Source organism: Bacillus rossius, chromosome 2 (assembly GCF_032445375.1).
Source record: "Bacillus rossius redtenbacheri isolate Brsri chromosome 2, Brsri_v3, whole genome shotgun sequence".
Taxonomy (NCBI): domain Eukaryota; kingdom Metazoa; phylum Arthropoda; class Insecta; order Phasmatodea; family Bacillidae; genus Bacillus; species Bacillus rossius.
The window spans coordinates 98385603-98399456 of record NC_086331.1 but is presented as its reverse complement, the minus strand read 5'-3'; the positions used below and the strand labels follow the sequence as shown (position 1 = coordinate 98399456).

The 13854-nt window shown below is 40.8% G+C and overlaps 1 protein-coding gene across 1 annotated transcript; it reads right to left on the bottom strand.

Moving 5' to 3' along the window:
• Window positions 1-2256: 2256 nt before the first annotated feature.
• Window positions 2257-6415, bottom strand: LOC134528933 (uncharacterized protein DDB_G0290685-like). The gene is made up of 2 exons (XM_063362601.1): window positions 6411-6415; window positions 2257-3994 (listed from the first exon to the last, which is right to left on the bottom strand). The coding sequence occupies exons 1-2, from the start codon at window positions 6413-6415 to the stop codon at window positions 2257-2259; spliced, it is 1743 nt and encodes a 580-aa protein (XP_063218671.1).
• Window positions 6416-13854: the final 7439 nt, after the last annotated feature.

Sequence of the window (13854 nt, the reverse complement as noted above, 5' to 3'; positions counted from 1 at the left end):
CTTTCACATTTTCATGGAGACGACTAGATATTGGAGTAAATATATTTTCATTTCTAATGTGGTTACAACTTTCTTCGTTTGTTTTAAATTTTAAATTATTTTCTTGATCTAGATCAGTAATTTTAGCATTAGCTTTTTCGCCTTCGTTCCTCTTCCGCGATGTTGTAGCCCAGTCTTCGTTATCTTTATTCATCTTAATTGTACAGGTCTTGTAATGTCTATCCAAGTAATATCTTCTACCAAAGGATTTCTGACACTGACTGCAATGAAATGGTTTTTGACAAGGACCCAAATTACACTCGCTTCTCTCATGTCGTTTAGCATTCTTTCTCAAGGTAAACACCTTGCTACAGTATCTACAGTGATGACGTTTCGATACAGCAACAAATCCCGAATCAGGATTCCTATTAGTTACTGAGACTAATGCCAGACGCAAACTAAGAGTTTTAAATTAGATATATTACTTAAATAGAATTTTTTAATTATTTCATCAGCGAGAATTAATTTATCTCATTTAAAGGTACTTGTTGCAAGTAGTTCTGCTTTTCAACAACAGATGTCGCCACATGTTACTTGCAGGTAAATAATATTTAGTTCTTTTATGCGGGATGCGGGATGCTCACTAACGATCGCAAAAGAAGGATGGCTTCGCTAGACTCCAAGGAGAAGGAAGTTCGTCCTTCCTGTTAGTGCTTCTTAGATTTCTCAGAGATTATTATTTGACTGAGTAATGATATTTTTTTTAATTTCCACCTGATAAAAATATTACAAGTGTTGATTAAGTAGCAGAAATTCACTAATTACATGTAACCTTGAAAAAAAAAATGACATGCCTCATTAAGTAAAAAAAAATCCTTCATGCAGAGATCAATTTCTCATCTGTAACCAGAAGCACTCGGAGAAAACCATCAGATGTCTAGTCAGGAATAATCAGAAGCACCCAGAGAAAACCATCAAAATATTGTCAAGAATAATCAGAAGCACACGGAGAAAACCACCATAATATTGTCAAGAATAATCGGAAGCACACGGAGAAAACAATCAAAATATTGACAATAATAATCAGGAGCACACGAAGAAAACCAACCTTAATATTGACAAGAATAATCAGGAATACTCGGAGAAAACCACCATAATATTGACAAGAATAATCGGAAGCACACGGAGAAAACCGCCACAAGTTTTCTTTGATATCATAAAATTACAAAAAAATTAATAAAAAAATTAAAAATAAAAACGAAAAAAATACAAAAATTCTGCTAGCTTGTGAACTTCTCTTTGATGTGCAAAGTTAGAGTTCTAGTACAAGCCAGAATCTGTTTTTTCGTTTTTATTTTTAATTTTTTTATTTTGCACCCCATATGAAGGAGCCCAGGGTTTTCCCTGTGTCTATGCAGGTTTTACCTGGGCCCAACTTATTTAATTTTAGTCTATAATAGTCAGTGAGGAGAGATAGTCATGGCGATAATCGCCCCTTAGTACATGATGCATGCTACCACTCCTGCATGGCATAAACCCTACACGATTAACGCGTATAGGCTTCTGCCTGATACGCACTTAGGCCCCTCCCTAACCCGGACCCCTTCCAAATACACTTAGTTTTTGGTTAGGATAGGGAAAAGAGTCACAAAGTATGAGTCGGCAGACAGAACTCGACGAGCAGACCACCGCACACAGCACCAGACTGCAAGAAGCTGCCTTCACACCGCACCGGCCGCCGCCCGATCGAGGACCGACTACGTCCTGCTGTCCGACGGAGAGGCGTTGAAGACTCTGGTGGACTTGGCTGTCGTCATCTAGTCAGACACCGACTTTTATCTAACTACAAGGACTTAGCCCATCTCCGCCGAGGACGAGTGCAGAAGCGGGAGCGAGTACGCTAGAGTGTAGAGGTAACGAGTAACGAGTCGTACGAGTGACGTGTACGACACAATAGTGCAGTACGACTTAGACTTTGAAAAACTTGACAACTATGAAGGAAAGGTAACTGAAACGGAGTTTGTAAGCAAACTATGGGGTTGCCACAGGGCTCTGTTCGCCACGAGTAAAGTCTGGTTTATGTGAACCTCAAGTTTTGACTTTAAGGCAGGTTTTTACGTAATATCGGCAGGCATGAGGTTTGGGCATATGATATAATTAACTATTCATAGTGCGAGTAACAAACAAACCGAATGTCCAAGGAGTCGTGTTCGCTGCTATGTGGAACACGAGCAACTTGAACGAGGTAATTCATACGAATGTGTACAGCTGCGAGTTCTACTCGCAGTCCCCAAGAGCGTCGAGCGAGTTCTGCTCGCCGTCCCCAAGATCGTGGAGCGAGTTCTGCTCGCAGTCCCCAAGATCGAGGAGCGAGTTCTGCTCGCCGTCCCCAAGATCGTGGAGCGAGTTCTGCTCGCCGTCACCAAGGACGTGGATCGAGTTCTGCTCGCCGTCCCCAAGAGCGTTAAGCGAGTTCTGCTCGCCGTTCCCAAGAGCGTAGAGCGAGTTCTGCTCGCCGTCCCCAAGATCGTGGAGCGAGTTCTGCTCGCCGTCCCCAAGATCGTGGATCGAGTTCTGCTCGCCGTCCCCAAGAGCGTCGAGCGAGTTCTGCTCGCCGTCCCCAAGATCGTGGAGCGAGTTCTGCTCACCGTCCCCAAGATCGTGGATTGAGTTCTGCTCGCCATCCCCAAGAGTGTCGAGCGAGTTCTGCTCGCCGTCCCCCAGATCGTAGATCGAGTTCTGCTCGCCGTCCCCAAGAGCGTCGAGCGAGTTCTGCTCGCCGTCCCCAAGAGCGTAGAGCGAGTTCTGCTCGCCGTCCCCAAGATCGTGGAGCGAGTTCTGCTCACCGTCCCCAAGATCGTGGATTGAGTTCTGCTCGCCATCCCCAAGAGTGTCGAGCGAGTTCTGCTCGCCGTCCCCCAGATCGTAGATCGAGTTCTGCTCGCCGTCCCCAAGAGCGTCGAGCGAGTTCTGCTCGCCGTCCCCAAGAGCATCAAGCGAGTTCTGCTCGCCGTCCCCAAGATCGTGGATCGAGTTCTGCTCGCCGTCCCCAAGAGCGTCGAGCGAGTTCTGCTCGCCGTCCCCAAGATCGTGGAGCGAGTTCTGCTCACCGTCCCCAAGATCGTGGATTGAGTTCTGCTCGCCATCCCCCAGATCGTAGATCGAGTTCTGCTCGCCGTCCCCAAGAGCGTCGAGCGAGTTCTGCTCGCCGTCCCCAAGAGCGTTAAGCGAGTTCTGCTCGCCGTCCCCAAGATCGTGGAGCGAGTTCTGCTCACCGTCCCCAAGATCGTGGATTGAGTTCTGCTCGCCATCCCCAAGAGTGTCGAGCGAGTTCTGCTCGCCGTCCCCAAGATCGTAGATCGAGTTCTGCTCGCCGTCCCCAAGAGCGTCGAGCGAGTTCTGCTCGCCGTCCCCAAGAGCGTCAAGCGAGTTCTGCTCGCCGTCCCCAAGATCGTGGATCGAGTTCTGCTCGCCGTCCCCAAGAGCGTCGAGCGAGTTCTGCTCGCCGTCCCCAAGATCGTGGAGCGAGTTCTGCTCACCGTCCCCAAGATCGTGGATTGAGTTCTGCTCGCCATCCCCAAGAGTGTCGAGCGAGTTCTGCTCGCCGTCCCCCAGATCGTAGATCGAGTTCTGCTCGCCGTCCCCAAGAGCGTCGAGCGAGTTCTGCTCGCCGTCCCCAAGAGCGTTAAGCGAGTTCTGCTCGCCGTCCCCAAGATCGTGGAGCGAGTTCTGCTCACCGTCCCCAAGATCGTGGATTGAGTTCTGCTCGCCATCCCCAAGAGTGTCGAGCGAGTTCTGCTCGCCGTCCCCCAGATCGTAGATCGAGTTCTGCTCGCCGTCCCCAAGAGCGTCGAGCGAGTTCTGCTCGCCGTCCCCAAGAGCGTCGAGCGAGTCGGCACCGAGGCGCAGCACGAGCACCTGGAGGCAGACGCCCGGGGTGCCGCAGCGACGGGTGACACCAAGCCAACGGGGACGTCTCGGAACGAGTACCGGCGGACAGCGAGTGCTCCACTCGCTGTGAGGAATATCCGCGCGGTTCCACAGCAGTGACGCCGAAACAGAAGTCAAGGGACTTTTGTTTAAAACGCCTTATTGCGAGCGGGTTGTAAGCTAAGACAGTATTACCAAAGAGAAAACCTGGATTAAACAGTACATAATTTTCTTAAAAATAATGTTGTAATATTTTTAAATTCCTACTTTAGAGACGCATGAAATGAAAATAATTCTGGATAGCTGTAATAAATAAATGTTTAGTTTTAGTGTTATAAATTTTTGTGATAAAATAATTTGGTAAGAATTTTTAAATATCAAGATCTTTCTTAATGAAAGTTCAGATGAACAACAATTTAATTTAATTTAATGTTTAGCAAATGGGTTGCAAAGTAATTTTGAAAACCAAGACATTATTAAGGTTTCAAAAAAGTATTGCACTTGTAATATTTAAAGCCGATGTCCTTTTAAAAAATTGTATTCAATCTTATATTGGCAGGTGAATAATTAAGTGTAATTTTGAGTTCACAGAAAATGATTTCGTTCATGAGTACCACTGTACTTCAAGACCTAGTGTTCAAGCCAAAGAACATGTTGTAAGTTTATGTTTGTTTCAAAAAAAATATTCAAAATAGATAATTATTTATACGCAAAGCACTTTTCTCGCTCGTTATTTATCACTACCGTCTAGGTTGCATATCCTGGTGTATAACACTGGGCAAGAACCTTATTACAAATACCTCCTTTTATTTAAGGATATTTGATACAATCGCACCTATGTATAAAAATAAAAATTAAAATATCAAATTTATTACCCAACGTATTAACTGATTCTTAATTTGCTTATAATTACTTAAATAAAATCCCCAAATTTTCACCCCTCCACCCTTTTCCCACACGGATGCCAATGTATAAATTCAGAATTAAGTAAATATTGCAATATCCATTAACCAAATATATCTATCTCGTCCCATTTATTTCTTTTTTACCGCAGATGTGAAAACCAAACTGTTTATAGTAAACTTGTATTTATATTAAGTTTAAATTGATCTTACCAGTACTGATTTAATGGAGTTCATAACTTTTTATTTTTCAAATAATGTTAACCCCTGTTACAACTTAAGAGGTTATATCTGAAAAAACGTTGAATAAGAGAAGGTAGCTGAAGTTATGTTTAGTTATCATTTCTTATATCTTTTTTAATTGAGTTTCATTTCATCAGAACATATTTTTTAATGTTAAACTATATTTACAATATTTCTCCTTTTAAAAAGTATAACTTCAGCAAATTATAAAAAAAAGATGTGGCAGATTTTGCATGTTTATAAATCATACCACATAACTTACACCCTGCTTGATTAGCTTTAGAAATGCGACTTTCATAATAAAAAATTAACTGATTTTCACTCCTTTTGTGGTCGAATGTAAGAAAATTGTAAAGGTTAAAACATGTTATTGAATCATAATTGGGACGTTATTCTTGCTCAGCCATTTTCTTGGATATGTGATTTATAACTATCAAGAATTACGTGCCACCGTTTCACTGCTTTTGGGGTCGAATATTAAAAAATGGTAAAACTATTCTACGTAATTAATTACTTACGTTATTTATGCTAAGATTCTTACATGCAGTTTTGTTTGATATGGATATATGAATTTTTATGATAAAAAAACCTTACTCAATTTTCACTCCCCTAAAAGACGAAATTTATAAAACTTAAAAAATACAATTTTTAACTTCATATGCTAAATTTTCATTCTTAATTTCTAACCATTAGATATAGTAGGTTCGGAAATATTCATTCTTTTAAATTTAAACCAAACTTATCCACTTTACCGCCCTTAGAAACGGAATCTTGCAAATATGTTAAATAATAATTATATATTTTATTATTTTTACCATTTATTTACGTCTTACTCAGTTTCGGAAATACGATTTTTTTTTTTAATTAAATGATGACTTACCACCTTTTCACCCCCATTACAAGACGAATATTAATAAAGGCGGAAAAAAACAAGCAATATGTAACTCTAGGTTCACGGCTTTTTATTCCATTATTCTTATTCTAATTGAATTTTAAGTGTTGGTTTTTGGTTTTAAAATCACGTGCACTTTTACCAACCCTAGTATTTGAATGTTGCCTACTGGTAAACCTATGGTTGGTAATTTTCTTACATATATTATTGTTACCCAAACTAATTTATTATGCTTAATTTATTTCAGAGATTACTTATAATTATTAAAACCATACATATCTGTTTCACCCCATAGAGGTTGCATTTCGCAAAAACGTAAATTTGTGGTTGGTAGATTTTGTATGTTTATTATTGATACATAAATTAATTTATAATTTAATTTGATTCGGTGATATATATATACACACACGCACACGTTTAATTCACTTCGGAGATATTATTTTTTATCTTTTAAACATATTTACCCCATTTCACCCCTTTGGGGTTCATTTTCTCAAAAATTAACTTTTTGGTTGGATGTTTTCGTATGTTAATTATGTGTTCCGATTTTTTTTTTAGCTTTATTGGTTTCAGAGATATAATTTATTAGATTAAAAACCATATTTACCCCCTTTTTTTACCCCTTTAGAGATTGAATTCTTAATTATATAATATACTCTAGTTTTTAAGTTAGCCAAAGACGTTTCTAATAAATAAAGTTCATTGAAATCCGTGAAGTAGTTTTAGTTTGATGCTCCAACAAACAGACAAACAGACAAAAATTCTAAAAACTATATTTTTTAAATTTCAATAATATAATTATCCATTTGCAATAGTTTTTGCGTCATTTCATCCAATGTACAGACTTTTGTCTCGAACAGTTTTATTATTAGCATAGAAAACACGGAATTTTATTCGATTTCGTTTAGCACATTTGATAAAATTAAATACTGTACCAAGATTAGGCAGTGGCTCAAGTTCTAAATACATTTTAGACCATCTTTACATTAATCCTAAAAAATATAGTTATAAGTTGTACAAACATTTTGAAGTGGAAAATAAGTTTTGCAATAATTGGAAATTGCGTAATAATATGCTTTGTTAAGATTATGCTGTTTTTCTGCCAGCATTATTAAAAATAAATTTTTGTCGTAAAAAATATTTGAAACTGGCAAGATTTAAAGTAAAAAATATTATTATTATTTTTAAAATACACTATTTTATCTAAGTAAATTGTTGTTTTAATATTCTCAAAAAAGGTTTAGTTTTTTTTTTTTTTTTTTTTTTTACAAAATATCAAATTTGAGAACGCTTTTGCTGTATTTTAATTTCACTGTGATGTTTATTTTAGCAAATGTTATACATATTAAATTCAGTGCCTAAGTGAAGTTATATAAATAATCAAACGATTTTGACAAAAATAAACAAGTCAACTTTTTGAATAGGAAAATAATCTTTATACGTGTAATTTGATCAAAATTGTCCAAGCGAGTTGCCAAGTTTGTGTTAAGACACAAGTGTGTACGTACTTACACACAGACACACATCACGTAAGGTCAACAAAAAGGACTCTTTTATTTCGAAAATAACCCTAAATATTTACAAACAGTAAAAACTTCTTCTAGGGTTACACATTATGTTTGGTTATTTACATAGTAAAAAAACTTACACTGTTTAGAAGTTTCAGACATAAAGCCAACGTAAATTTGCAGATATTATTGAAGGTTTCAAATAATGTCGCGATATATTTGTGAGACTTGGCTGCTCCTAGAAACACACGAGAGTCGGCTCTCGGGACGCGAAGAGCGAAGAGCGAAGAGCGAAGAGCGAAGAGCGAAGAGCGAAGAACAAGGAGCGAAGAGGGGTCGCCGAGGTCAGCGCAACCGGGCGCGTTCCGACGCAGCCGCGCTGCTCCCCGGCGCCGCACTCGAGCTGGAGACGCCCTCAGCCCGCCTCGCGCCGCCGTGCGCCCTAATTGCGTGCCGCGGCGCGGGCAGGTCGTCGCTCGTGCGGGACCGCGCGCTGCAGGGCCTAGAGGGCCTAGAGGGCCTAGAGGGCCCTCGTCCCGCCCGGCGGCGCCTTTGCGGGCCTCTTTCTAATTGGACCGACGTGGCCGCGTCCCCGCGCGACTATAACAACGGCAATCGTAATTGGAGGTTCGACAAGCGAGCGACCCCTCGCCGGAGGAAATTATCACATCGAGTGGTTCGCGATACTCGAGTCCCTTTTCCTTCCCTCGCGGATAACGACCGACCGCCGGCGGCATCAAAGCCAGGGTCTCTCTCTCCTCCCCCCCCCCCCTGAGGCTTTGTGCTCCGTGTCTCTATCCGCGTGTTTGTTTTCCTCCCACCATCGAGGACATGCATATTCAGCCCCGCGACGAGCACCGGAGCGGCTCCGGAAGTCTTCAGCCGCTCAAGATGGACAGTTCAAAGAGAAGCCGCGCATAATCACAGCTTCAAAACACACGCAGGTCGTTTGGAAACTTCACTCGGGTATATTTCGGGACGATATTCCGAGAGGGAGAGAGGGCCGCTTCTGTTCATTGTGTCGAAATTCTCATAGTTCAATAACATCAGTAGCATCTACTAGTTCCTCCGACGGTCGGAATTGTTCCAGGATCGAAATTGAGATTTTCGGCCGCCATTTCATCTAGGATAACTTTGACCTTGACCATTACATTAATCTAGGATACTTTGATATCAGCCGCCAACTTTGATTCCACCATTTTAAATTTTGATTACACAGATGATGTCATATTGTAATCGAGTGCCCCAATCCCAGAATTTGCACTTTTCGTTATGGTTGTATTGCCATTGAGTTCCCTACTCCCTAACGCTACACTTACCATTACGGTGTATCGCCATCGAAGGCCTCACCCCATAAAGCTTGTGAACTTCTCATTGTTGAGCAAAGATAGAGTTCTAGTACAAGCCAGAATCTATTTATGTATTTTTTAATTTTTTTTTGTTTTAAATTTTTTATTTATTTATTTTTATTTTTAAATTTTTATTAATTTTATGATATCAAAGAAAACGTGTGGCGGTTTTCTCCGAGTGCTTCTGATTAACCTTGTCAATATTATGGTGGGTTTCTCCGTGTGCTCCCGATTATTCTTGTTAATATTTTGATAGTTTCCTCCAAATGCTTCTGATTATTCCTGGCTAGTCTTCTGATGGTTTTCTCCGAGTGCTCCTGATTATTCTTATCAATATTTTGATGTTTTTTTCCGTGTACTTGCAATCATTCCTGTGCTTTCGGCCAATGGTCAAGGTCACACCCATCCAAGATGGCCGCCGTGACGTCACAATCCAAGATGGCGGACCGTGAGAAATCTGAGAAGCACTAACAGGAAGGACGAACTTCCTTCTCCTTGGAGACTAGCGAAGCCATCCTTCTTATGCGATCGATAGTGAGCATCCCGCATCCCGCATAAAAGAAATAAATAATAAACTTATTTACCTGCGAGCAACACGTGGTGTCATCTGTTGTTGAAAAGCGGAACTACTTGCAACAAGTACCTTTGCATGAGATAAATTAACTCTCACCACTGAATGGAGCTATTTTAGTCAGTTAGAGACATGAAGTTTCGTAGCCACGCGGCCAATTAGTCAAGCAGTCTCGTAACCATGCGTTCTGTAAGCTTCATAGTCCTATAGCCTCGCGATCACGTAACCTTGAAGATTTGCAATCGCATAGTCTCGTAACCTCATGGCTCGTAGTCTCGTAGTCATGATTCATTGGAGCCTCGTAGACTTGAAGCTACGTAAGCAAGTAGCCTTGTAATCTTATAACATAAAGCTGATGGTGCAGTTGGAGCAAAAGAGAAAATTCCGTCGAAGAAAGATACGCCAATTGGAGCCTTGTAGACGAGTAGCTTCGTAGTCAAGAACTCATGTAGACTTGAAGTCCTGTATCCTCGCAGTCACGTAAAATTGTGTTCTAGAAGCTTCGTAGCTCTGTAGCCTTGCAGTCTCGTAAACTTGAAGATTCGTAGTCGCGTAGTCTCGTAACCTCATGGCTCGTAGTCGCGTAGTCATGATGTCTTGGGACCTCGTAGAATTGTAGCTATGTAGCCAAGTAGCCTCGTAGACTTGTAGCTACGTAAACAAGTAGTCATGCAATCTAATAACATAATGCTGCTGGAGTAGTTGGAGCCGAGTAGACTTGTATTCTTGTAGCTTCAAAGACATGTAGTTTCGTAGCCACACAGTCTTTTAGCCATGCAGTCTCGTAGCCATGTATAACTCGTAACCAGCTAGATCCTTTTAGACTCGTTGCCTTGTGGCCTCATAGTCTCTTAGACTCGTAGAATTCTAGCCAAATATATTTGGAGTTGATGAGACAAAAGACAGTTGGAGCCAATGACTGTAGGAGCAATGACATATGGAGTCACTAGACTGATGGAATCAATAGACTGATGGAACCAATGAATATTGGAGCCAATGAATATTGGAGCCAATGAATATTGGAGCCAATGACAAATGTGCTGCCTTTTCGATGATGGTGCTGCCTTTTCGTTGTCGGTGCTTCCAAATGTGCTGCCTTTTCGTTGACGGTGCTTCCAAATGTGCTGCCTTTTAGTTGTCGGTGCTTCCAAATGTGCTGCTTTTTCGTTGGCGGTGCTTCCAAATGTGCTGCCTTTTCGTTGATGGTGCTGCCTTTTCGTTTCCGGTGCTTCCAAATGTGCTGCCTTTTCGTTGACGGTGCTTCCTTTTTGTTGGCGGTGCTTCCAAATGTGCTGCCTTTTAGTTGACGGTGCTTCCTTTTTTGTTGACGGTGCTTCCAAAATGTGCTTCCTTTTTGTTGACGGTGCTTCCAAATGTGCTTCCTTTTCGTTGACGGTGCTTTCTTTTTGTTGACGGTGCTTCCAAATATGCTGCTTTTTCGTTGATGGTGCTTCTATTTTAAATGTCGTTTTGACTCGTGCATTGTAGTAAATGGTTCTTGATTTGACTATCGTATTATTCCGTCCGGTGCATGTATATAAGCGAGTCCTAGACAGCAGGTCCCTCAGTTTGTTACTGTCGTCGACGGTGTAAGGATCACCTACTTTGTTTCGCCTGGCGCATAAGTCGTGTAATTATTGGTTCTTGCGAACTCGATGGTATATTTGCCGACTTTAACGATGAACTCGATGGACGTTGTACCATCGTCTACGGGAACCTTGACGACAGCTACGATGGAGAAGGAGCAGATCCCGTTGGCAACGTCAACGTCAACACTGGAGGAGACTTCAACAGTCACGATACCACCAGCTGAAGAGACTTTAATGCCGGTAGTGTTGGCTGTACAGGAAACCACGACGAACGCTGTTTTGCCCTCGATGAAGACTTCAATGGATGGAGAATCGTCAACAAATAACGAACATCGGTGCTGTTACTGCGACAAGATTTTCTCAAACAGCAGCAATGCTCGACGGCATGAGAAGAGAGAATGTGCTAAGAATCCACCTCGCAACATGTTTGGTTGTGAGAAATGTCAAAAGCAGTTTTCCAGAAAAGATAATATGAAAACGCACATGAAGACATGTAAAGGTCCTGCTGTGCGGCAGAAAGTAAAGGTTTCTATACAACAACGATGCATTGATGTTCATCAGAGTATGCCTGGAAATGGTACAACTGTAGCAACGACAGTATCTGGCTAAGGTCTGAAAGGCTCGTCTTCATCACTACGGTATCCTTGCAGCTACTGTGATACGTCGTTCGCATTTTCCCATGATGCACGAAGACATGAGCGGAGCAAATGCAAGAAGAATCCTTCTCGCGTGAAGTTTTGATGTGACGAGTGTCATAAATGGTTTACTCGAATTGACAGTTTGCGGCATCATCCGATAAAATGTAGAGGTGAAGTCTGTGCACCTACTGCTGAACTACCTGTAGAAAGTTCGACTCCTCGGTTTAGATTGGTGACTCGTGAGCGTACAAGCAAAAAAACAGATGTGCAGCAACCGATTGCTATGACGTCTGAACATGAAAATAAACCTTAGACTGTGTTCGGTGCATTACAAGTAAACGATAATGGCTTCTACTTGGCGCAGTCTGCATTTCGTGGAGCGTTGAAAGACTACTATTATCCAAGTACGATGAGTGAGTCGAAGGACATTTGTACTTTTCTTGATGATATCAGACAGGACATAGTCAATCAGCTTACTGATGACGTAGCAACAAACGGACCTTTGAAATATAACTTGTGGTTGGACTGTATATATGGAAAGCCGTATCCGTTCGATGACAAAGTGAAGAAGTGTGCATTCAAGACATCGGCTGCAGTAATTTACAGTTCTAACGATGTGAAGCAAACTGTTAAAAACGGTATCCAGAAACTCTGTCAAGAAGAAGAGGACTCTATGTCTGTAAAGGCTCTGGTTGGACTCTGTCTAGTATAAACCGATTGGAGCTAAGAATTAGTCATTTCGCGCCAGTGCAGACCTAAATGTTTATATGATTGCTGGCTTTCAAAGTGTTCGTGTAGTAAAATATATATTATGTAATAAATATAGTGTTTGTGAAAGAACTTGCGGTGTTTTATTTTCGAACCTGTCATTTTTGAGGTATTTTTACATAAAAATTAATTTTTTGTATCGTCCAGGGATCGAACCAAGTTTCGAATCAATCATTTCCTTAATGATTTAATTTTTTATGGATTTAAGGATTTTTCCCGAATTTCTAGAATTGAAATTACGGATTTTCAAGATGGCTGTCGTAACGAAAAGTGCAACGGTGTTTTTTTAAAGATTTTTATTATTTAATTCGATTTATTAATTTTTTGATGATTTTTAAAAATTTTCCCGATTTTCTAACATTAATATTACGGATTTACAAGATGGCGGACATAACGTCATACTACCTGATGATATATATGCTATGAACAAAGTGGTGGGGGCCAGTCTACCAGCACCCACCACGAGGGAAGGATCGGTCACCATTTTTTTTATTTTTTGCACTCGTCGGTTTCGAACCGAGGACTCCGAGCTCCGTGTCATAAATTTATGTTTTTTAATATTTTTATTAAAATTTTATTAATTGATATTTTTTATAAATTTAAAAAAAAATTTTCTTTAAAATCGGATAATAAATAAAGATTTTAAAGATGGCTACCATAACAGAAATTGCAACGGTGACGTCATAATTCAAAATGGCGGTCATTGTATCCTTATTCCTTTAAATGGCTTACCGGATGCTTTAGACATGGATGCTTAAGCCATTTTTAGGAATTTGGGTTCTTTCTAGGACAAAACGACTTTTTAGGATTTTCGAAATCCTAATTTTTGAATTGTGGAATTTTTTGAGATTTTTTTGGCGAAATTTTTTTCCACAAAAATGGAAATTTTGACGATTTTTGAGGAATTTTGGGCAAATTTTGTCCAATTTTGACAACTTTTGGCAATTTTTGAGGGTCGAATTCAAGGTCAAGGTCAAAGATCAAGGTCACAACCATCCAAGATGGCCGCCGTGACGTCACAATCCAATATGGCCGACCGACAATCTTCAATCCACACCCAGAACCCAGTGCCAGGAAATACATTTACATACTACTTGCAAGCATATAAAAGTGAAATATAAATTATTTACCAGTAGTATAGTATGGAGCTCCGGGCACAGTGAGGAGCTGGGTTTGGTCGAGGAGCCGACCATCATGATGTCACAGCCGCCATTTTTCGTGTGAAATTTACTCAAAATTATTCAGCATCCTCGAAATTACCCTATTTTGAGGGGAAAATCATTTTATCACCCAAAAATGCCAAAGGGTTGAATTGCCCCCATTGAGGCTAAAATTCCCCTTGGACAAGCCTCAATAAGCCTCTGGAGGGCAGCTTTGACCTTGACCTTTACCACGGCCGTCACCATTGCACTTTTCGTTACGGTCGCCATATTGAAAATCCATATTTTTGGGCTATAAATTCGGTAATTTTTTTTAATTTAGTTA